The 26,022-nt window shown below is 40.5% G+C and overlaps 1 protein-coding gene across 2 annotated transcripts in view; it reads right to left on the bottom strand.

The window, feature by feature from the left end:
* C3H1orf198 (chromosome 3 C1orf198 homolog) overlaps window positions 1-26,022 on the bottom strand; it is a 32,703-nt gene that overhangs the window by 5,557 nt on the left and 1,124 nt on the right. Inside the window, exons 2-3 of one of the 2 annotated variants that reach the window (XM_045010611.1) lie at window positions 19,849-19,899; window positions 1,113-1,655 (exon numbers count right to left, since the gene is read on the bottom strand). In XM_045010611.1, the coding sequence (XP_044866546.1) occupies window positions 1,113-1,655; window positions 19,849-19,899 (594 nt within the window). The remainder of the gene's footprint in view (window positions 1-1,112; window positions 1,656-19,848; window positions 19,900-26,022) is intronic. The other variant, XM_045010612.1, reaches the window with a different exon arrangement.

The raw sequence follows: 26,022 nt of genomic DNA, 5'->3' as shown, positions 1-26,022 counted from the left end.
GAACTTCCCTTGTTCACCCAAGTACCTCTAATTTCTAGTATCAGAGGGGTAGCCATGTTAGTCTGGATCTGTAAAAGCAGCAAAGAATCTGTGGCACCTTATAGACTAACAGACGTTTTTGCAGCATGAGCTTTCATGGGTGAATACCCACTTCGTCGGATGCAAGTTGCCACAGGATTCTTTGCTGCTTCTAATTTCTAGTTTCACTTGGAAAAGCTTTAAACTACAGGAGTATCAAATGAGTGTGAGACTTGCTATTCCAAGTGCAAAATAAGCCTAAATGTTCCTTAGTTTCAACTGGTTATGGTAAACTCTCATTTACTGTCCTAACTGTTCATAGACTCATAGACTTTAAGGTCAGAAGGGACCATTATGATCATCTAGTCTGACCTCCTGCACAATGCAGGCCACAGAATCTCACCCACTCCTGTAACAAACCCCTAACCTATGTCTGAGTTACTGAAGTCCTCAAATTGTGGTTTGAAGATCTCAAGCTGCAGAGAATCCTCCAGCAAATGACCTGTGCCCCATGCTGCAGAGGAAGGTGAAAAACCTCCAGGGCCTCTGCCAATCTGCCCTGGAGGAAAATTCCTTCCCGACCCCAAATATGGCGATCAGTTAAACCCTGAGCATGTGAGCAAGACTCACCAGCCAGCACCCAGGAAAGAATTCTCTGTGGTAACTCAGATTCCACCCCATCTAACATCCCATCACAGACCACTGGGCATACTTACCTGCTGATAATCAAAGATCAGTTGCCAAATTAATTGCCAAAATTGTACAGTTTGTCTTTAGTCAGCTGCTCTGTTCTATTCAGAAAGGGTTGCCATTTCAGAGGTGAATTGGTTTTGAGTGTTTACTGGATAAGAGGCATTATGTAACTATACGATATTAGGTATTACTATATTAAAAATACCCATTACAGAAATAGACAAATTGGTGCATTGGTTGAATGGATTTCTTCAATCCGCAGCATAAAAAAAAAAAAAAAAAGACAAGCTTAGCTAGGGTTTAGTGCTCCATAGAATCCCTAATCTTCTTGAGTGACCTCATTGGACTTGTGTTACATACTCTCAAAAATTAAAGATAATGGATTAAATAGTGGTCCTTACCTGTCCAAATGTCTGTGGGTCTGAAAGCATCGTGCCATCGGCATCTTCATTTTTTGACCCTGCAGATGCCAGTTGTTCCGGTTGCTCAGGAAGAAAGATGTCATCTGGAGTGCTAGTAGAGGGCTGACTGGGTCGAGGTTTCTCCCATTCTAGGGATGTGGCAGGAAGGCTTGGGGTGACAAAATTTTCTTGTTTAGCTATGCTGGACTTCTCAGCTTTAGTTGTCTCTTTTGGAGCAGACTCTTGCCTGTAATATGTTGGAAGGGACTTCTCTCCTTTCTCCATAGATTTGATCTGGCTGGGGGTTAAGGACTGGAACTCAGACTGTTCACCTTCAACCTTTGAGCGCTCTGCATTTATCTTCCAGAAAGATGACTCTTCTTCCTTCCTGGGTGGTATTAGCCCATCGGAGCTAGGTGCCTTATTACCCTGAGAAGATTTGGGGGCCTGGACACCGGGAGCTGCTTTGACTAGTTGCCTCTGTTCATTTTGTGAACCTTGTTCTTGTATAGACAGAGATGCAACACTGAACTCCATTTGACTCTATAGGGATTAAAGGAAAAAACAACGTATTTCAAATCTCTTTACAAAGGCAAAAATAATTACATTATGTTTGAGATCAGAGGCGTGTAATTGGCTATTTAAGTTACTACAAGGATGGTGCGTATATATATATATATATGTTAACATTTGCACCCATGCCAAAGGGCTTTTAGAACAGGACCAACCAACAGAAAGGCAGTTTTCTTCCAAGCTTCTACCCCCCCAAACTACTGAATGAAGAAACTGACAAAATTAAGTCTCAGAACCCCTTTGCAGGCCACACACTAGAGGGGAGGTAATCGCATACATTTGAGTAATCTGATTCTGTCCAAGAATAGACAGTGGCATATGCAGACAGTATAGTCCAATGAAAAAGTGTTATAAATCCACATAAAACTATTTAAAGGATAATGGATATGTTTAGAAAGGCATAGAAAGTACACCTCTACCTCGATATAACGCTGTCCTCAGGAACCAAAAAAATCTTACTGCGTTATAGGTGAAACCGCGTTATATTGAACTTGCTTTGATCCACCAGAGTGCGCAGCCCCGCCCCTCCGGAGCACTGCTTTACCGCGTTATATCCGAATTCGTGTTATATCGGGTCACGTTATATCAAGGTAGAGGTGTACCTTTAATAGGACTTCTAAGCTGAGAAACTTTATAATGTTGTGTATCAGGCAAACAAGTTTCCATTACCTTCGTTGAAGGTCCAATAATGGGTTAGACATTACAACTTCATCTAATTCTAAATAGTGGGACATATTTATTTAACTATTTAATTAGCATGTATAGTAACAGGCATTTTATCAGTTCATTGTTTTTAAAATTAAGAGCAACAGCTTTACAAAAAGCAACAAATGTACACTTATTTCAGTTACAACATTTTGTAACTTTGTGGTTATATTGTTTTGTACTACTACCCTCAGTGTAATTAATTCCCAAGAGATCTCATTTTATCAATGGATAAAGAAAACACAGCTATAGTTGGTGTGACCAGTGATCTTTCAAAAATAATGTAGATTGTCAGCAGTGATTTGACTTTGAAAAGCAACAATCGCATTAGTTACTTTACATATGAGTAGTTTATTACTGTAATATGTTGCTGGTACCCCGACAGTACTCCAGAGGGCACAAATAATTTGAGAGAGACAATTTAGATTTTGTAGAAGACTGGTTTTACAAAACTTACACATTAAAATGCTTTCATGTCATGTTTCAGTGAACATGTTTTTACTCAAATATTTCTTTGCAGTGCTATGATCCAGAACACAACAGTACTGTAATGAGTGCCAGGAAGAGAAACAAGTCTAGTTATATTGTCCAACGCAAACAGTAAACAAACAGCAAAAACAGTGAAAAGTAAATTAGATTTATAAAATCATTACAAACCTAACACTACATGGTCTTAATGGGAAAAGTAAGGAGTTTTGTAAAATGAGTTTTTAGAAAAGCATGGATGGTATCCCTCTTCCAACACGAACCTTCTGTGACAAATCTGCTAAGCATTAGACTAACATTTCTACCACCCCCTACCCCACTGCACATTTGTTGTCTTCTGGCCAGATAAGTAAAGAAAGCAGATTCAGAAACTCCAAGAAAAGACCATGAACCAGGAAGTGACTGGACACTTTTGGGAAGCAGCAGCAGTATGGTTATCCAGAGCTGCAGGGAATGGACGTGCAGGGTGAAACACAGAGGGAGCTGAAGCCAAAGTAAGGCCAGAGTAAGGCCTGGTCTGGCTGTCTGAACTCATCAGACAGCCACTGGACCTCTGCCTTCCACTCCAGCAGCAGCTTTTCCTCCTTTGCCTCACAGATCTGACACAGGACACAGCAGGCAGCTATAACCATTGGGGTATTTTTCTCACTGAGCTCCAATCTTGTAAGTAAACACCAGCTTCCCTTCAATCTTATCTACCAAAAGTGTATTCAACTGTTATTCTGCAGCTGCTGAGCTGGTAGTTGAATCTCTCCTTGGTGCTGTTGAAGTGGCCGGCATATGGCTTCATGACCCAGGAGAGCAAGGGGTAGCCTGGGTCCCCCAGTTTCACTATTGGCATTTCAACATCGCCAATGGTAATCCACTGGTCAGGAAAGAAAGTCCTTGCTTGCAGCTTTCTAAACAGTCCTGTGTTCTTAAAGATGTGAGCGTCATGCACCTTCCCTGACGAGCTAGCACTGATGCTGGTGAAGTGTCCCCGGTAAGCCACACTTGCATAACCATAGAAAAGTAGCCCTTTCTACTGATGTATTGTGGCAAGGTGGGCTGGTGTAAAAATAGGAATATTTGTGGTTGTGATGGGTTCGGTCACAGAGATCCCCTTGGGACGATCACCTGACATGCTGAAATTACCCTTGAGCCTGTTTTTCCTGCCAGCTTGGGACTTCCAGAACCCTGCCTTGTTGAGCCAGGCACGCTAGCCTGCTGCAACACAGACCCAGGTCTGGTCCATGCCCCCAAAGCTGCAGGCTTTAAGTGAAAACAGCTCTGTCTATCTGACTCCAGCACCCAGACACCAAGCTCCCAATGGGATCCAAACCCCAAATAAATCTGTTTTACTCTGTATAAAGCTTATACAGGGTAAACTCATAAATTGTCTGCCCTCTATTACATTGATAGAGAGATATGCACAGCTGTTTGTTACCCCAGGTATTAATCACTTACTCTGGGTTCATTAATAAACAAAAGTGATTTTATTAATTATAAAAAGTAGGATTCAAGTAATAAGGCATCTACTACTCCACTGCAGTTGCTGCAAATCCATCCACCATCCTATGCATTGCGGAGAGTCACAGTCCTACATAGCAGGAGACAATTAAGGCTCTGCACACTTGCATGACAAATGGACTACACAATGGATTTTCCAACTCCAAAATGATTTCCCACTGACAGGTAGCAATCCAACACTGCAAGTTCCCACAGAGTAATCTCCCCTCACTTTTCAACCATCAGTGTAGCTCTCATTCTTGTGTCCCTGCCCTGGACAGCTGGGGTGAGCTGAGTATACAGATCCAGGAATGTAGCCTTGCACATCCAAAAGTTCTACAGCTGCTGCTCTTCATCTCAACCCTGCATTACAATGCGATTCCACCAGTCAATGCTTATTTCTTGGGCCCAGAAGTGATGCTCCATCACCTGAAGCTGCTCCGTGAACACTAACAACCACCTTGAACTGGTTCTCACTATGTTCCACAGCAACCTGTACTCCACAAAATCGTCCTGTGGCTCTTTCTACTGCTTTGCAAATACTGGAGGATCACATGTCCTGTGTTTGCAAAACTCATGACAATAGTGCAGAGCTGTGCAGGCTCAATGCTTCTGTCAGAGATGGCAGACAGCAAACAGTGCCATGCAGGTTTGTGGGATTTTAAAAAAAAGACACAAATTATGGGGTGGAGACTGTTACATGCTGGGAAGTTGACTCCTTGCTCCCAGTCATACCTGCATGACTCGTTTCTGCCCCACCACACATTGTCACAATTTCCCAAAATACAGTGTGCTTGATGATGGCGAGTTGCAACTGACGGTACATTGCACTGTGCATTGACACAAACACTCCTGGTGAATATGCCCGGCACCAGCGCAACATGCCAAGAATGCACATGCATGAGCGATATACTAACTGCAGTGGCTTTATGCCAACGTAACTTGCGTTGACCAAAGTCTGTAGTGTAGATATGGCCTAGGCAGCATCAGAAGCCAGGGAACTGCTGTGAAGCAGGGTGTTGAAAATGCAGCTAGGACCATGTCTGTGTGGGATATATGGGCAAGAGCAGAGGCTGGGCAAGGAGCTGGTACAAAGATCTCCCAATACAGATACACAAACAACTGATCCTGGCCTGGAAACGTGCAAGCTCCTATTTGCTCTGAATAGAGACTGGACTGGAGAGGGCACCCTAGGCACTAGCCCTGAAGAGCCCTAACCCCTTGACTAGACTGCCCCAGAGGCCAAAACAAGAACTGCTATTGCTTACTGTGACCCATCAGGGCTAGTGCCTACAAGGTCTAGCAGCTGAAGTGTCTTCAGCCGTTTACACCTGTCACACTACTGATAACCTAAAGCAGAGGTGGGCAAACTACGCCCCACGGGCCACATCTGGCCCATGGGACCGTCCTGCCCAGCCCTTGAGCTCCCAGCCAGGGAGGCTAGCCAGCCCCTGGCCCCTCCCCCACAGCCTCAGCTTGCCATGTCGCCAGTGCTCTGGGCAGCTGGGCTGCGAGCTCCTGCTGGGGAGCGCAGCTGCGAGAGCTGCCGGCTGGGCAGTGCGGCTGCCAGTTCTGGTGCTCTGAGCGGCATGGTAAGAGGGGAGAGAGCGGGGGGGGGGGTGGATAAGGGGCAGGGTATCCCGGGGGCAGTAAGGGGACAGGGGGCCTGTCAGGGGGTGGGGGGGTGGATAGGGATCAGGGCAGTCAGATCACAGGGAGCAGGGGGAGTTGGATGAGGGTGGAGTCCTGGGGGGGGCGATTAGGGGACGGGAAGTGGGAGGGTTTGGATAGGGGGCAGGGGCCAGGCTGTTTGGGGAGGCACAGCCTTCCCTACCTGGCCCTCCAGTTTCAGAACCCAATGTGGCCCTCAGGTCACAAAGTTTGCCCACCCCTGACCTAAAGGTTTGCTGTACCACAGCACTGATCAGCTATTCCAATTACATTTAACTAAAAATAGTTAAGTCTTACTTTTGAGGCTCACTAAAGATTATATGCATTAACATTATTCCCATTGCATGTTACGTGTCAGTCTACCTTTTTAAATACATGAGATGGTGTCCTCAGGCATAAATATAATCCCATAAGATCTCATTTTCATTGGGAATGTGTTGGGGCTCAATTCTGCACTTCTTGTACACATGAAACTTCCCTGGAGTTCAAAGGGAGAGTGTGTTGATCATGCATTTCTTGCACATAACTAACTCCTATTTTTCAGAGATCTGTAAAATTAAAAGTGTGAATCTTAATTAGGGATAACTAATTGTCACAATAGTGCACATTTTGCTTTGCACTGGTCAGCAGTCTGCTACACAGAACTGATTCATGAATTAGCATCTGAACTCTCCAGAGAACTGGATCAATTTAATGGCTTTACACATCCTACACAATTTACATGCAGGCGAGCAACACTTAACTGATAGCCTCAGTCTTGTAGTTCCACGATTAATTCATGGAGTGCTCTGTCTTATCAAACGATGCAGAACACAATCAACATGGGACTAATTATAGAACAGTCACCATGGGTGAGAGTGAAAGAACATAAACTGCTCTGATCATGCCATTTGAACAAATATCTCAATGAAAAAGCAAAAGAACAAAAACAAAAACTTACAATGCTGCAAAAGGTTTTTTTGTTTTTGTTTTTGTTTTTAAAAGGCACATCAGTGTGTTATTAGTAAAAGATTTCCCCCCATTACTAATAAAGGTAAAAGCTGCAGAAGCAGATTGCTACTGCCATAGCATTGAGGATATTCACCTTGTGTGCCACTACAAAGTCACTTAGGAATACTATCCTGGAGAGATTCTACAATCCTGAATCCCAAGTTCATGTTTTATGATTTTGTTTTGTACAGTAATCATTTGTTTCCACCACATATTCTTGTTTCTAGTTAACTCTCCATTCTTTCTTAACTAAACCTACTTTTGTTTTACCATGAGTACTCACAAGTGCTGTGAGACTTTACAGGATTGGTGATTTAAGGTAAAACTGGTAAACTGAGGTACACTACTCTGAGGGTAGAGGATCAGTGAGTAACCCATGTCAGGGGCTGCATACTACAGGGGAACGATTCAATGAGACTCGGGGACCAGGTTGCACCTATTGTTAAGCTGGGCATAGCCCAGAGGAGAGTGCTTGAGTGGCTAAAAGGATAGTGGTGTTAGGAAGCTGATGCACAGGCAAGACCCCATCATGCTGGAGGCAGGAGGTAACAACATGACACACAGTCCTGCATACCCTAAGAACTGTCACACTCCTCTTCTTTCAAGTTTCAGGAGATCAGGTTTCTGGTTCAAAACCCATCACTTTGAAAACCAGAACAAAGGTCTTAGAAGGATTTAAAAACAAAAAAAAAAACAACAACAAAGACTATTTTCCAGCTATGAATTTCATTTTCAAATCTTTTGCAATTTAGCCCTGCCAATCCTGTAATACAAACATCATGACTAGGGCCCTACCAAATTCACGGTCCGTTTTGGACAATTTCATGGTCACAGGATTTTAAAAATTATAAATTTCAGATATTTAAATCTGAAATTCCATGGTATTGTAACTGTGGGGGTCCTGACCCAAAATGGGGTTGGGGGGGTTGTAAGGCTATTGTAGGGGGGCTGTGATACTGCCACCCTTACTTCTGTGCTGCTGCTGATGGCAGCACTGCCTTCAGAGCTGGACTCCCAGCCAGCAGTCGAGGGAGGTTCCCAGAAATGAGTCTGATCCAGCCTCGGGAGCAACCTGTGGTCCTGACCCTCCCCAGCCCATCTGGGACAAGCAGCTGGAGCCCGGCACACAGTAGGAGCCCCCAGCTGGGGCACCCCCAGCTCTGCCCCTTCTCAGCTCCAGACCCAGCACTTGGTAATTAAAGGGGCCCTGACCATGGGGCACTGGCAGTCACCCACTTGCCCACATGTAAGGCCATACTCCCTCCCCCATCCCATGCCACCCTCATCTCTGTGCTGCTGCTGGCAGCGACGCTGCCTTCAGAGCTGGGCTTCCCACCAGCAGCCACTGTTCTCTGGCTGCCCAACTCTATAAAATCTGGTCTTGGGGTAGATCAGATTTCACGGTCCACGATGCATTCTTCACAGCTGTGAATTTGGTAGGGCCCTAATCATGACTAAGGCTAAGATTTAGTCATTGGTATTTTTGGTAAAAGTCATGGACAGGTCACAGGCAATAAATAAAAATTCACAGCCCAAGACCTGCCCATGACTTTTACCAAAAACACCAGTGACTAAAACTCTACTTCTGGGGTCCCGCTGCTCAGGGGGACCCCTATTGGGGCAGGGCCCTACTCCAGTGCTGGGGGTTGACTGCCCCCTGGCCGCTGCTCCCAGGGACCACTCTCGGATGGCCTCTGGGTGGTCCCTGGAGCTGGGTGCCCCGCTCAGACACTCCTCCGGGCTGCCCCCAAGACCACTGCTTGGGTGGTCCGCAGGACCAGCTGCACTGGCCTCTGCTAGGGTGGTCCCCAGAGCCAGCTGCCCATGGCCTCCTGAGCAGTGGCTGGCCCTGGGTGGCTCCAGCAGCGGCCGGTGCAGCTGGCCACGGCGTCAGCTGCTCTGGGGGCCTTGAAGTCAGCTGCTGCGGAAGTCACGGAGGTTGTGGAAGTCACAAAATCTGTGACTTCCGCAACCTTCATGAAAGAATCGGAGCCTTAATGACATGACAGATGGCTCTTAACTACATTCAATCAAGTTTCCTGTAGTGGATAATCTGTAAAAGAGGACACTCTATGTTTGCCTTTCTTAGTTTTGCAAGACAGACCTACTGTGCATTTAGGTTTGTGTTAAACACGTTGGAGGCCAAGCTATTCTCAACAAGATGTTTTTACAATGAAGGACTGGGACATGTAAAGTCATCATGCTAATGGCCATCTTTCTTTCTTCTAGTAAACAATGCAGGATGTTAGGAGAACTTGCTTCTGAGAAGAAAGTTTTATGCTTAAGGCACAGGACTAGTCAGGAAGCCTGGATTCATTCCCCAGCTCTGCCAAAGATTCTGTGTGACCTTGAGCAAGTCAATCTCTGAGCCTCAGTTCCTCATCAGTAAAATGGAAAAAATCCTTCCTTTCTCCCATCCTTTGTCTTTTTGCTTATTTTTGTAAGCTCTTCTGCCTGGGGACCATCTCTTGTTACATGTTTGTTCATGCCTAACGCAATGGCATCCCAATCTCAAGTTGGGGACTCTGGATGCTATCATCATTCAAATAATAATAAAAATAATGATAATAATACTACCAATAATAAATAATCTTATGCATGCACAGATGTGCCAATGGAAAGCTTAATGTCAACAAGTGTAAGAATAAAAGAAAAAGGACTGAAGCAAAGATGTTACAATTAATTCATATTAAAAGGAAAGTATAAAACATGGCCACATATGGAAAGCAGTGGTTTTACAGCAGCTAGGGCAGAGACTGGAAGTCAAGATTCCTTCACTTTATTCCTATTTTCACCGCTAAACCATTATGTGAATTTATACCAGTCAACCTATCCAGGTCTCATTTTCTCGGTATAACTGAATACCACCTTTTATGTCCCAAGAGTTTGGCAAAGATTAATACTTGTAAAACATTTTTTAATCCGTGCATGAATGGCAATAAAAGTGCTCAGTATTAGTACAAAATGCCTGGATTTTAAGTTAGAGTTTTCAAAAAAAGTTGAAAGTGAAATTAAAGTTCCCCAGAATTTTAAATAAATAAAAAAGAAGCAAACAGACCTTAAAAGGGAGGTGAGAATCCACATAAGCACAATGCAGCCATAAGCACAAGGTGATAAACACCAGTTTCAGTGGTGAGATCATCAGGCACATAGTGTGCATGTTAAGAGTGCACCATACCCTTATAGAGCCTGACAATCTTACTGTATAAAACTAGATCTTGGTTCATAAAGTCTACACTAAAAAAACGGAAAGACTAAAAGACACCTAAGAGCTATTTTTATATCTTATTCACTTACCAGAAACCTGTAGGATTTTACTAAACAGATGAGCACACAGCCAAAATAAACTGTTTAGCTTGGCAGTCTCAAGACATCTAAGTTGTTGAGACAAAGGCTTCAGAAACACTGTCAAAAGAAAGCTCATTTTAAGCAGTGCCTAATATATTAAGAAGCAAAATAATAAAGCCCAGTTTACTCAAAAGACAAAAATAATTAAAATTAATTAAAATAAGGACCTCAACTTGCTGAAGAAACAGAACAAACATGGAACCACAATAGCACAGCCGTGCTCAACAGCAATGATATAAAGGTTAAGGATTAAAACCTCCAAACCAACAAAGAATCAACAGGAAAAAAAACAAAAAAACAAAAAAAACCCAACCAACCAGTCATTCAAGACTAAAAATACTTTGAGTCTATGTCCAAAATAAAATACATGAGATGCACATTACATAACTTCAGAGATAGTCGATATTGCAAAATATGAAACAGCAAAGTCACCGGCACAAATGTGTCTTTGACTTATTGTCAATTACAAGTATGGCCTAAATCCAAATATGTCTTATGTCCATATTGCTAGTATTTAGTAAAAATACAGTCCTAGCAATGAAGAATATCTGGCCAACATCTAACTTGGATAATTATATTCTGCCTATCAAAGGACCTAACTACATTGAGACTAAAATTGCTATTTACAATCAATGTCTGAATACAGCTATCACTACCAAGGTACTGAAAATGAATTCCATCACCAGAGCAGACAGGAATTTTTTGGCCCAAGAACTGTTAGTCTAACTCTATAGCATGATTTTATAGCACTGTTCTAAGTAGTCTATGGTAAGGTTTTATAGGAACAAAATTGCTACCCACATTGATCATGGAAACACTGCTATTCATGCCAACTTACTAGCAATAACAATATTTAAAACATTGTTTGTAGCTGGCATTGTTCTAATACCAGCATGAAAAGGATCAAAGCCAGCTCCGACCACTACCAAAAATACCATCTTCATAATCAATTTTTTTAAAAATTACTTCAGCCAGTCTGGTTTTAGCTCCAGTGTACAAGAGTACAGTTTGTGGACAAATGCATAATCATAATTTGGTTAAAACTGTTTTTAGGATTAGGTCATTGCCTACTTGTGCATTAACATACTTTGAGATCCTTATAACAACAACAACATAATAAATAATGAACTTTCTTGTATAGTGCTTCTCATCAGCAGATCTCAAAGTGCTTCACAATGTATTTAGTGTATGTTTCTCCTCTTACAGATGGGGAACGGGAGGCACAGAGAAACTAAGTGACTTGCCCAAGGTCACATAGGAAGTCTGTGGCAGAGTAAGGAATGGAACTTGGATTTCCCATTTCCTAGGTCAGTGCTCTAGCCACTGATCCACACTGCCTCCAGAGGAGGAAAAGTGGTATGTATCCTACTGAAATTGCTAGTATTACTACTATACACCTAGAACAGTTTATTTTTAAATAAAGAGGAGGTCTAGAATGTGCATGTAGAGTAATAGGGAAATGACAGAGGAAAGAAAGACTCAAATCTGTGTACAAAAAAGTGACAATGTCTTTCCATTTATTATCCATCATTGATGTCCATTCTACATGCAACACTTTCAAATTTGCACATCCTATCACCAACAGCAATGATTCTGGAAATGGACTAACTTGTTTTTTAAGCTGACAATGCAGATGGCAAATACATTCCACCTTGCTCTTTCCATCCCAATACATTAAGTCAACATGGCAGACAGAAGTAAAAAATGTTGTTGTTTTTTTAAAGTAAGCTAATCAAGTATGACTCAAAACACACAATTAAGGTAAGAAGTTACGAAGCTGGCACTTTTCTACCCACAACTACATTGTTAAATCAGGAGGCCTTTGGGCTCAGAAACAATACAATACACGTCACTTTACAGAGGCTCACATGAACTTTTTCTATTTACATTCTCATGAGTTTATGCTCCCTGAATTTCACTATGAATTTTAAGTTAGACAAAGCAAAAAAACTCAAAGCTAAACTCAGTCAAAACTTCACATTTTTGTCTGGATTCCTCCTGAAATACAACAGATTCAAATTCACAAACTTGACCTGAGTTTCAGTTTTGTAACAAAACCAATATTTCAAGTTGCATATTGAAGTTTCACATAGCCCCACCCATGGGCCATGACTCAATTCACCCCATATAAAGCAGGCAATTTTCACCTGTAAGTGTCACAGGTAATGATACAGCAGGTAAACTATATAGGAGCACAAGTTTCTTCTTTAGCAGTGTTATTGTTCTCTACTAAGAGGATTATTATATAAAAGCTTCCAAGTGTTGCTATGATCAACCTTCTTTACTATGTACATTGCAGTTTCACTTTGGTAACCCAATAGAAGTTTTAAAAGACAAGGCAAGAACTTAACTAGTTTTTGGGTAAACACAGATCAAAAACATAGCTAAAAATGGCTCAGGCATTTTCATGAACTTCAACAACTTCTGAAGCTGTTTAATACTTAACATTCATTTGCCTTGACAAGAAAAAAGTTGTTTTAAACACACACACACACACACACACACACACACACACACACACCAGTTTACTTTTGAAAACAGGTAGATCTATCAAGTCTTTCATAAAATTCTCTCTGAAATGAAAGCAAAGAGAATATCACTTCATAAACGCTAGGGTGACCAGACAGCAAATGTGAACAAGCAGGACAGGGGGTGGGGGGTAATAGGCACCTATTTAAGAAAAAGACTCAAAAATCAGGACTATCCCTACGAAATCAGGACATCTGGTCACCCTAATAAATGCTGTTGTGGTTGAAATTAGTACTGATGGAATTATAGCATTAATAGTTATGCTATTACGAGGTAACATTGACAAGTGCTGTACAAGTCTCCCTTATTCAGCTCTTACAACATGCCTTGCTCCCAATATGCAATGATCCTCCTTTTCCAGGAGAGAGAACTATTCAAACAGTGTATCATACAAATACAGGCTGAAATGCTGAGAACTTTTAATCCATTTTGGTACCCTCTACCGAAGTTTTGAAAGACAATTTTATAAAACCGGAAAAATCATGTAAAGGCAAAATATAAGTGACAGAAAAGGATGATTATATGATTAAAAAATTCCTCACCATTTCCAATGTCTTGATAATAATCATCATGCTCTAAGAAGGGTTTGTTTATTTTCAAATTGCTTTACAAACTTTAGTCAATTCTAACAAAAACCTTTGAGAAAACAGAAGGACAAGATTTTCAAACTTTAATTCTTAAAGACAGGCACCTAACTCCATATTTGGGCACTTCAACTGGCTGTGCCATACGCCTGTGGAAAAAAAAATCAAGCTACATATTTAAGTGCCTAAATATGGATTCAGATACCCATTTTAGCACCCATGTTTGAAAATACTGGCTTAGGGACTTTCCCAAAACCACAAAAGGAAGCCAAAGTCAGAACCTGGATTTAATCTAATGAATTTCTACTTCCCAAGCCTGTATTCAGACCACACAACTGACAGAAAAAAAAGCTTTCTGTTCTCACAAACAAGAGTGTAGCTAACAATGAAATTTGCCTGGATACTGACTAAACTTTTGTTCCACCATACCACAGCCTACAGTATCCTCATAGCCTTCTGGGCTAAGCCTGTAAAATGATTGCTAAATTACTAGGTGCAGTTAGATAGAGAGATCTAGAAATAGAAAGGGTCTTAAAAAGTTTCCAAATCATTATATACACTGGCTTCAAAGTTAAATGATATATTATGGTATTTGCTTGCCTACAACCATGTTTCACAACTGGAAACATCATACTGTAACCTAAGGCCTGAGGGAAATCACCATTTACTCCAACTCCTTCTGCAATAAAGCAATTCTTTCCAACTTTCTCCCTACTCTCTTAGGCCTGGTCTACACTACGACTTTAGGTCGAATTTAGCAGCATTACCTCGATTTAAGCCTGGACTCGTCCACACGACAAAGCCCTTTTTTCGACTTAAAGGGCTCTTTAAATCGATTTCTTTACTCCACCTCCGACGAGGGGATTAGCGCTGAAATCGGCCTTGCCGGGTCAAATTTGGGATAGTGTGGACGCAATTCGATGATATTGGCCTCCAGGAGCTATCCCAGAGTGCTCCATTGTGACCACTCTGGACAGCGCTCTCAACTCAGATGCATTGGCCAGGTAGACAGGAAAAGGCCCGCGAACTTTTGAATTTCACTTCCTGTTTGGCCAGCGTGTTTGCAGAGCACATCAGCATGATGCGCACATTGCCGGGGCACATTGCCTGGCCCGTACTTTGTGAGAAGTCTATGACCATGTCCTTCTCATCACCACGCTGCCATCGCCTCCTTACCTGGTTTTGTGCAAAATAATTGTCTGCCATTGCTCTGATGGAGGGAGGGGCGACTGATGACATGGCTTACAGGGAATTAAAATCAACAAAAGAGGTGGCTTTGCATCAAGGAGAAACACAAACAACTGTCAGACAGAATGGCCCCCTCAAGGATTGAACTCAAAAGCCTGGGTTTAGCAGGCTGTTGATTTCACAAAACAAATCGGGTCAATTTCTTGTTTTGATCCATCTATCTTTTACATCTTAGGCTGGCAGCAGACGGTGCAGTACGACTGCAAGCCATCGTCATCTCCTGGGTGCTCGGCAGAAGATGCTGCATTACGATTGCTAGCCATAGTCATCTCCAGGGTGCTGGGCAGAAGATGGGAATGACCTGGCTGAGTCACTCCCATGTCTGCCCAGGCACCCCTGACCGATCTCACTGAGGTCGGCTAAAAGAGCACCCAGGAATATGACGATGATGGCTACCAATTGTAATGCATCATCTGCTGCCAAAAGGCAATGCGCTGCTGCTGTGTAGCAATGCAGTCCTACGTCTGCCAGCACCCAAGAGATGTACGGTGATGGTGAGCTGAGCGGGCTCCATGCTTGCCATGGTATGGCGTCTGCTCAGGTAACCCAGGAAAAAAGGCGCGAAACGATTGTCTGCCGTGGCTTTCACTGAGGGAGGGAGGGAGAGGGGGGCCTGACAACATGTACCCAGAACCACCCACGACACTGTTTTTGCCCCATCAGGCATTAGGATCTCAACCCAGAATCCCAATGGGCAGCGAAGACTGCGGGAACTGTGGGATAGCTACCCACAGGCTGCTACCCACGGTGCAACGCTCCAGAAGTCGACGCTAGCCTCAGTACTGTGGACGCAGTCTGCCGACTTAATGCACTTAGAGCATTTTGTGTGGGGACACACACGACTGTATAAAAACGATTTCTAAAAAACGACTTCTATAAATTCGACCTAATTTCGTAGAGTAGACATACCTTTAGTATCTTTCATAACAAACAGGCTTGGGAAAAATAATTTTTAAAATATTATTTCAATTGATAATATTTGTTTAATTTTTTTTATTTTTATGGATTCAATTTTTACTGTTGCAGGAAATTATGTGAGAGTCAGTTAATTATTTAGTGACAGGAGATGTTGAGATTCAAAGAGTTAAAGCTTTATAACTGTTACAACACAAATTGTCTACATCACATATCAAAATATACAAAATAAATATCCTTAACTCTAATAAATTGTCAGACAGCATTTTTCTTACTTTACCAATCTGTAAATTTCTATCATCATTGATGGAAGTACTTTTTTCATCGGTTTGTGTGTACAAACTTGACATATTAACATTTACCGATAAAAAACTAATCATTCCAAGTTTATTAATAAAGGTTATGATGACTGTTGATAAGACTACTTTATAATTTCTCTCATACAGTTTGTATTATTTTTATAGTATATGCTTAAAAGAAAAAGCAGCTAAGAATCCTGTAGCACCTTATAGACTAACAGACGTTTTGGAGCATGAGTTTTCGTGGGTGAATACCCACTTCGTCAGATGCAAGTCACCCACGAAAGCTCATGCTCCAAAACGTCTGTTAGTCTATAAGGTGCCACAGGATTCTTTGCTGCTTTTACAGATCCAGACTAACACGGCTACCCCTCTGATGCCTAAAAGAAAAAATCAGTACTTTCCCCCCTTAAACATCAAACTTTAAGTTTATCACATTATTCTCCTCATGTAAACCAAGGCCCACTCACATCAAGCAGAAAAGATTTAAGAATACCATTCACCACAAAGCTATAAAAATAATTGCTACAGGAATGAGCAGGCAGGGGGACGACTGAATAGAAATGAGGAATGCAAGATGAAATATGGATTTTTTTTTTTTTAAACACAAGCAACTCAGAATGAGACAGAACTAATCACATATGTAAGTCACAGTTTAAACCAGCTAAGAAAGCAGGACTGATTCACAAGAAGCTAGATTCAAATATATATGAATTGGAACTCACACTGTTACTCTGCTCTCCAGGTATAAACCTTCCATTATTGCACAGATAAGTAAGGCACTTACAGCCTCTTCAGTTACATTGTTACCCACATAGTAAAATGGAGAAATTGCATCTCAGTAATAAATTATGAAGGGATTGGTTAGAGAGGCAATAAAATGACTCCTTACAATCGAAACTCTAGGGGGCGGGGGGGAAATTTAATGTCTATGTCTAGGATTTGGTAATAATGGAGAATTTCACCCATTACACATGGTAGGAGTACTGGTTCCTCAACATGCCTCCTAAAATTCAGAGGCAAGGAACTATGTATCTTTCATATTGTATTACAGGCTAAGAAAGAGCCAGACACTCTTGTGTGGATTTTAATTTGATTTTCCTGCATATATTACTCATAGTGGAACAAGAATACTGTATTCATATAGTGTCTGATTCTAGATGTACATAGGGATACAGCGATAATCCTATGTCCTCATTTAATTTTATATGTAAATCCTTCTGACAGAATTAAAAATATCTTTTTATGTCTGTTTTTAAATATAAACTATTTGCAGATGAAAGACTGAACACTAAATAAACAGACTCAAAAAAGTCTAATGAGTCAGCTGAAGGAAGGAACCTGACAAAATGCAAGGTGTGGGGAAAATGCCGCATAAGAGGGGAAAACAAAAAATCCCAGAGTTGGAAGAAAGGGACTCTGATCTGATGCTTCATTCAATTTTTCACTTAAGAGCAATCTGCTCTCCCTCAGCAACTAACAAATAAATTTAGTATTTGATAATATAGTGGATAAAAAGATTCATTTTTTAAAAAGTGGGATGAATTGTGAAAATTTGTGTGTAAAATTTATCCTTTTTTAATCAGTTATAGAGCAGGTCGAAAAATCTTGAATTTAGAAAAATTTTGATGGGGAGGGGGGCAGAGAGAGAACAAGTTTTTCTTGAAAATTTTCACAAAAGAGTTTCCCCTGCTCTTTTTTTTGTAAATCAACTCTTTTTTATAACAATGTAACCAAATCTTGATAAAACTCATAAAACAGACCAGCAAAAACAGTTGAGGAGCTGCTGTTACAAAGTGGAGGGAAAGGTTTGATTCAGTTCAGATTATTTTTTTCAAAGCAACTTGTAGCCCAGTAATTATTTTACTTGTATTATCACAGTGCTTAGGATCCTTAGTCATGGACCAGGCCCCCATTGTGCTAGGTGCTATATAAACACAAACCAAAAGGATGTAAGCTCCTTGGGGAAGAGACCAATCTACACAGTATTCTAACATGCTGCATACAAATGTGCAAGAAAGGACACCCGATGTGCCATCACGCTGGTTAACTGACGGAAACTAATATTCCTTAAAGTTTAGTAGATGACCACCTCTCCTCTCTTACTCCTCTCCAGCAAAAATAGGGATTTCCACTTCATTCTCACATCTTCCTTTTGCCAGAGATAGAAGTTTCTTAAAGAAAAAGATGAAGGATGCCAACAGACAACAGTGTAAACAGATACAGTAACTTAGATAAACACTTCATTTTAGTTAAGTTGGCAGATTCACCCAGACTCACTAGTTTATTGTTGCCAACCTCCAACATTTTAGTAATTTCATCAGTGGATAATCAAAACTTTAATTACTAGATATACAGGAACATTCAGAACAAAATAAAAAGTGTCAATTACTTTTAAACTGAGATTCTCTTCCCTAGATGTACTGTGCAACCAGCATGGTTTATAAATTATCTTGACTTTAAAAACAGACAAGCTACCACAAGATGTAAATTTTTTCAGGAAGTTGGTCATAGATATAAAAAGATATACTAAGAGGTATCAAGATAGAGCTTACAAACATTATCTTATGAAACTGTAAATGTAACATAACTCCACGAAGACCACATTCACTCTTTATTTTTGCTGTCTGTGATTGTACCACCAAAAGGAAAGGACAATGTCAGCAGGGGGAGCTCTAGGTATTTTGCCGCCCCAAGCACAGCAGGCAGGCTGTCTTCGGCGGCTTGCCTGAGGGAGGTCCCCGGGCCCGCGGATTCAGCGGCCCGCCTGTGGGATGTCTGCCGAAGTCGCGGGACCAGCGGACCCTCCGCAGGCATGCCGCCAAAGGCAACCTGCCTGCCGCCCTTGTGGCGACTGGCAGAGCGCCCCCCCGTGGCTTCCCACCCCAGGCACGCGCTTGGCGTGCTGGTGCCTGGAGCCGCCCCTAAATGGCAGTACAAATTATTACCGATTATCAGTAAGGAGAAGAACTCAGCATTCTCTGTATCACTGCTACTCTTTTCTTGACAGCCACACCCCAATTTATGCATAATGCCCACCAACTAGGCCCATCCAAACTAAAGGCCTTTTCTGAATCAAACAACGACTTAGTGGTTTCTTCCTAGAGGGGGCCGACTAGAGTACGTTAATCTGAGGCAACTGTTCCCTGCCATCCCCGTATAACTCCTGCAGTACTTGATCAATATTGCATTTTAAGCTTATGCATGATGTCTTCCATCTGGGTAGCTCCAGAGCCCCCAGCATTTGTGAAATGTGGACTCCCCTTGCAATCTATCAGCAGCCAGAGGACAGAAGTCTGAATCTGTGCCTAACTTTACTTTCTTTTTTTTTTTAAAAACACGGAAGAGATACACAGTCGATTTGTTTGTACCTGTATTTTCCATGATGGGAAATTAAAATAGATTGCCGTTAGGGTTCACCATCAGAAACTACAACTAAAACACCCTGACAAACATGATATTTCTGAATTGTGTCCTCACGCTGCAGTTACACAGAGAAGTTGGTCACTAGCTTTTTTTTTTGTTTTTTTTTTTTAGTATTGTGGGAACCACAGTGTAGCTAGTACTTTTGCCACAAGGTAGGTAATTCACAATTATTTAATCCTATTGTTTCTTTTCTTCACTAAACAGGGAAATTTGATTTTCTGTCCCGATTTGATTAGAAATTTTCTAAACTATGAAAATCTGGTACATTTGGAAGCTAAGTATTAGCTCAGGAAGGATCTGATCCTCCTTCTATTTAACTCAATGAAAACATACTTAGTCTAATTTTTATTTATGCTATGGGTCACTTTACACTGCTCTCACAGTGTAAAGAGACCTTAAATGTATCAATTCTCAAATGGAGTAGGATCAATTACAAGGGAAACTGACATTAAAATAAAAACGTAGCAAACTTACCTTGGTTTCCCAAGAGAAAGGGGCTGAATGTTCATCTTGCCAAGTTATGTCCTGAAATGAAATTCAAGAATCTCTCTAAAAATCAAAAAAGCAGCCTTATTTAATAAAAATATCAAAGAGATGCACTTATATTGTATAGTGAACTTGAAGTGTAACAAAATAGTAAAATAGTAACAAAATTAACTTTGAACCAGCCAAAGAATGAGAGACACAGACAGAGAGGTCACTGAGCGAATGAAAGCTCTCTTTTAGAATGTACATTCTTAGGGGCAAGGACTGTCATTTATTATATTTTTATACACTGCCCAGCAACATGGGGGTATTAACCTGGTCTAGGCCTCTACATGCCATTGCTATACAAAGAAGAATATTAAAAATGTACCGTATGTCTGATCTTTACCAATTACGTTATTTGAGACACAATAGCCAAATATTTATATCTACTTGAATGGCTATCAGACGGAAATCAATATCCTATGCAGTGTAAGGAACCACATAATATCAAAACTTAAATGGCGATTATACTCTGAGAAATGAAACCAAAAACTGCAAAGGGGGGTTCCATAGTTAATTGCTACTTAGGAACTCCATTTTTAATTTGCTCAGTTTAGAAAGAAAAGTGTTTTTTAATACGGTCAGTCCTGCAGACTCAACCTGGGGTCTGACAGTCAAACTAGGCTCTTTCTGGCTCACACTCCACCAACAACAACAAATATTTTCCATTTGGAAGTTAGTTATCATTCCTGATGTTGATGCAGCAGAATCTGTCTTCCTTTCCTACAGTTGTGCTGGCTCTGCAGTGCAAACAGGAATGAATATATATACACACACATACATCTATATATAAAAAAAATTATACACACACACACACTTATATTTATTTAAAGAATGCTGAAATCACTCAAAACACAAACACTTTCTAGAGTAACGTGCCATTTTTAAACAATTACTTTTCTGAGCATAACTCCACTTTAATAAAGTTGCTACCTGCATAATCTACACTTGTACATGCAATTGCTAGCATACCTAGCACAAACATGTACCACACACACCAAGACAGGAGGAGCAAAATGAGAAAGTATGCTTTTCCTATACCATAAACAAAATATTTTCAAAATCTGTTCATTCACTTTGATGTTTTAGAAAATAAACAATATTTACAAATAATAAATTAATGACAAAAAAGGGTTATGTTGGGCATATGTGGTGCTAGCAACTGATCAGTCCCATTTTATATTAAATACATTAAAGTGAATGGCTTTTGTCCTAGACAAATAATGCTCCTCACATTTTGTACTTTTTAAGTCTGGGAAACTCTCCTGTAAACACATCGCAGAGGCTTTTATGCTATAAACTGACTGCACTATATTCTCCTCACAATCCCCTTTTTACCCCACCCTAGGCCAACATAATTTTTGGCTAAGAGCCACAACAGAGGTTTAAAATGAAGAAAGCTTAGAAGCTAACTGATAAACTCAAAGCTCTGTGACAATCTCAGAATTGAAACTATTTTTCTGAAATATGTCCTCAGCCCCCAAGCTACTTAATATACTGGAAATACATCAGTTAAGTAACCATGTCTTTCCTATATGATCACTAAATTCTTGCATGTCAGTCACCCATGAGGGAATAAAATTATGCTCATAATACTGCTTTAAAGAATATTAACACAGAACAAAAGCTTTAAGGTTATTCATCATCAACATGAATTAGCATCAATCCACATTTGATCAGCTTTTGTTGTTGCCTATTGAAAACACATGGAGCTTTCTCCCAAAAAGAGGTAAATAGCCTTTTGTTCCTCCCACTAGATAACTGATGTAAGAGACAGATACTCTGGCTTGTGGAACTTCTTGGCCCAAGACAAAAAATTAAAAACAAACAAGAACTCAGTCACATAGTTGACTTCAGCAGCCAGCTGCAGAATATCAAAGACAAAAGAGAAGCATGCAACTAAGTTGCTACATTCAGGCAGCTTGTTGCAAAATGGCATCAGATTTTCAAAATGGAAGACATACTAGTATCTTTCTTCTGGTGCTCCTTGTTCTCTGTACATGATATAAACATTGTTCAGAGCATCTGACAGCAACTGTTCAGTCACAAACCCACAACAAACGGGCTCCTGTACTGGTAACTGAATATCTTACTGTAGCAAAAATGAACAGCAACACTACATCTTTTATAAGTATTATTGAGGGGAAAGGGTTGGAGTCGGGGAGACGGGGTTAACTCTAGTGAAAATCTGCAGTGTATTTTCAGGGCTCTTGATAACAAATCTATTGCCGTTCAACTTAAAAAGCTTTTAAAGCAGAAAATTTTGATTACAATAATTACTTGTAAGCAGGAGAAAAAAAAAAGATCAGGTGGTCAATTGCTTCACATTACCAAACCAAAGACTGAAGGCTGATACAAAACAGAAAATATTGCAGCCATCTATGGAAAAGTCAGACTTCCATGTTAAATGCTCATCATATCACCAAGCCAACTGGACATTTCAGCTGTTCCCCTTAACCCTAATTTAACATTTTCCAAGTTACATGATCATGATATATCTGAAACATACATTTGGTTATTATGAGTCCAATCCAGCAAGGTGCTCAGCTCCCAGGAGCTGTCCAATCCCTTTTAAAATCAGGCCTTAAGTGAGTCACATTTTTGTGTCTTTTTTTTTTAAAGCTAAGTTTTCACCTAAAAAAATAATAATAAAATGCCTGAACCAACTCCCATTGAAGTGAACGGAAAGACTCCACTAATGTCACGGGAGTTGGAGCAGGCCCTAAACATTTGTCAGAGCGCAAGATGACCCTAGCAGAAATCAAGACATCCCCAAAGGATGGTAGCATCACCACACATTGCCGTTCCTGAAAGCCAGCTCTCCTTTAACTTGATCTAAATTCATTCCAAAATAACCAATGCAAGATGCATTATTTTCAATGCCAAATTACTCTCTCTTTGGTGATATATAGTACAATGTGAGCTAGTTTAACATATGCTTCTATAGTGATTTCCATTTGAGGAGCACAAAGGTCTTATCCACATTAAGGCTTCTGTGAAAATTCTAAGTGATTTTGAAATCTAACTCTACTTATGGGCTCTTTTGAAAATCCCAGACTAATGAATTATGCTTTACTTAATTCACTCTTAGAGGTATTATTTATTCCCATTTTACAGATGGAGATACTGAACCACAGAGAATACAAGTGACATTCTCAGGGGAAGTCAATTATTTTTTGTCAAGGTCCAAATTTGTTGGTCAAGGTACACACTCCTAGAGGAGAGGGGGGAAGATGACAATGGTCACACAGAGCCACCACCCATTTGTAAAGGGAAAATGTTTCATTTGTTTTTATATGAGGCAGGAGTGAATGGTAAGTAAAAGGAACTGGAATAATGAAGACTAGATTCTTCATACAAAATGCCTCCTTTTAGGGACAATTTGCTTTTTTAAACAAAAACCTACTGCAATATATTAGCCCTGTTTAGATAGAAAGTTTCCATAATTGGAGAAACACTTTTGCAGTTCAACTGAGATTTAATGCTAATGATTTAACTCTTGGGCAAGTTTAACAATGAATGTAAACAATTAAAATCTTTGAGGTCACTATAAATCGCTGAAGAATTCCTCACTCTTAGAACTGCACAATGTCTTTTTGCAGGATTACTATGAGAACAGCTAAAGGAATGTTGTGTTTCATTTAAAATTAAAACTTCAAATGAAGTGCTAGAGAGGAAAATGTAACTATCCTATTATTTTCCTACAGACAAGGGGATAGCTTGGGTAGATAGAGATGCAACCCTTGTACTAGAGCTAAAAGGGAGACAATGAATTTAGAAGTGATAAGGATGGGGTTTTTTTCCCCCAGTTACCTAGACAGCATCATTTTCACATAAGAACACCATTAAAATCTTCGGCACCAAGAGTAAATGATTGCACTAAATCTTCCTATCTACTGTGGAAGAAGCAGAACTGAATGCTGCACTTATTAAAACAATAGCCCTGTTTCATTTTTTTCTTTAAAAGAGGCTTATTAGAAAAATTTTGCTATGCAAATTCACACTGTTCATTCCCTCTGCACTCCATGACAGTTTTCAAGCGTTCTCAGATGCATGCTAGCTGGCAAATGGAAGGGAAAAATCCCTTCATGTTGTGCCTGTTAGGGAATGAGAGAGATGAAGGGAAGGAGAGGTGCCAAGTGTGGAGCATTTTAGGGATCTATTGTGCTGTCAATGCAGAGTTGCAGTAGTACAGTTGATTAAGTGTCAGGCCAAGAGAAAACATGAAAGCCCAGTAGGGTGAGGCTTTCACGGACCTGGAAAGTTGAACTGCAACAGCAACAGACTGGCCCAAGCAGAACAAAGTGGCTCTGTGGCAACAGGAGAAGAAAGAGAAATTAGGGAGACATGGAAGAGGTCCAGGACTCATATTTGGCACCAGAAAGAGAGGCTGGGAGAGAAAGCCAAGGAATGATGAGCCAGGAAAGGCCCCTAAGGCTTGGTACTGCATTTGAAAGACTAAAGTGGAACAGGAGAATGCCGGAAGAGAGCAGGACCTCTTTTTCAGGAAGATAGTTTATATAAACTTTGGCTGGAAAGTGAAAAAGGAAGTCAGTTGATGCATATGCTTTATAATCTAAATTTAACTCTCTATACTAAATCATTTGATTAACTGAGTTTATCCTCAATTAAAGAATACACAGTACCATTCCTCTTTGTTGCTCTTTTTGCCAAATGAGGGAACAAATATTTGCCAAACCTCAAAGGCATTTTGCCTGTCACTTTGTGAAGCAGGAAAAGATATTGTCCATATGTTGCAACAGAACAACCCCTTGCACTTTCCTTCTGGCCACAAAACAATTCAGAACAGCAAGCCCTCACAATCTCAAAACAGTGAAAGTAAAACATGTAGTCTAAGGAATGGGGAAGGCTAAAATGCCCAAAATAAACAGTTTTCAATTTAGATACCATCTCCACCACCCTCCAAAAACTGATGGTCTGTTTACTGATGAAGACTAAATGTTCAGGGTTTCCATCAGCACTATCTAAGAGTCAAGTTAACCCTATGTTTCTAGATCAAACTCCAGGTATGAAACCTGTATGCTGCTTAACCAGACATTTCCCTTACACAGGGGATGCAGAATGAAGGTCTTCTATAAAACAGCCAGCTCTGAAACACTATGGTGATTATCTAAGTCTTCAAGCAGTGCTTACAAATCCTATGTATGGATATTAGTAGGGGGTTAACACAAGCCCTAGCCACTTCAAATTAAATTGGTGGTTACAAGTTCAGAAGCAGATTAATTTATCATGTGACTAGAGAACCAGGAAAATAATTTGACAGTAGTTTGCCTTAAGAATTTAAATCAGGATAACAAATTATATTGATGTGCAGTGTGTGTGCTTGCATAGCCTGAGACTTTATAAAAAAATTGGATGGCTTTGATTTTTTGCATTCATTTAAAAACCGAATAGAATAGAACCTTGTATGCAAGGAGAGATAAAGAATGTGGTCAAGTAAAGGGGGGCTTCAGAGGTTTACACATATTTGTTTACAGGACTTTAATTTGAAAGGCACCTACTCCATACTCCGCTACCCAAGTACATTTTAGTGTTAAAGGCAAGAACAGCAAAAGCTTCAAAACCTATATTTTCAACTGTCTAACTTTCCACATCCTTGTTCTTTCCTGGCACTGCAATAGCTGTGGAAAAGACTGATCAAGACTTTTAAGAAAAAGGTATCTAAAAAAGGACCAGAACTTGGGAATATTTTCAATACTGTACTTATGAGCAGAAAAAGGAAAAGATTTGATGCACTGTAAACATTGCCTCAATTCTACTTTTAGTGATTATTTCTCCACTACTATTCAATTATTTTAAAAATTAGTGTCTACAAAATCCTCTTTGTAATCCACACTACTTGCACAGATGAACTTTTCCACTGACAACCTTATTTCGAGTTATTAATAACTGCAATCACATATTTTGTGAATTGATTCACAAATTTTCATTCATTCACACTATGACATCTCTCCATTCTGCATCTACACAAACTGGGATCCATAACTCACCACCACCGCAACTCCGCTGATGATAGCCATAGTGTTGACAAGGATCAGGCATTTGTCACAACTATGTTGGCTAACCCTATTCAGTGCATTGCTGCACAATACATTGGTA

This window comes from Mauremys mutica, chromosome 3, assembly GCF_020497125.1.
Source record: "Mauremys mutica isolate MM-2020 ecotype Southern chromosome 3, ASM2049712v1, whole genome shotgun sequence".
NCBI lineage: Eukaryota > Metazoa > Chordata > Testudines > Geoemydidae > Mauremys > Mauremys mutica.
The sequence above is the reverse complement of the archived record's forward strand: the minus strand, read 5'-3'. Positions and strand labels throughout refer to the sequence as shown.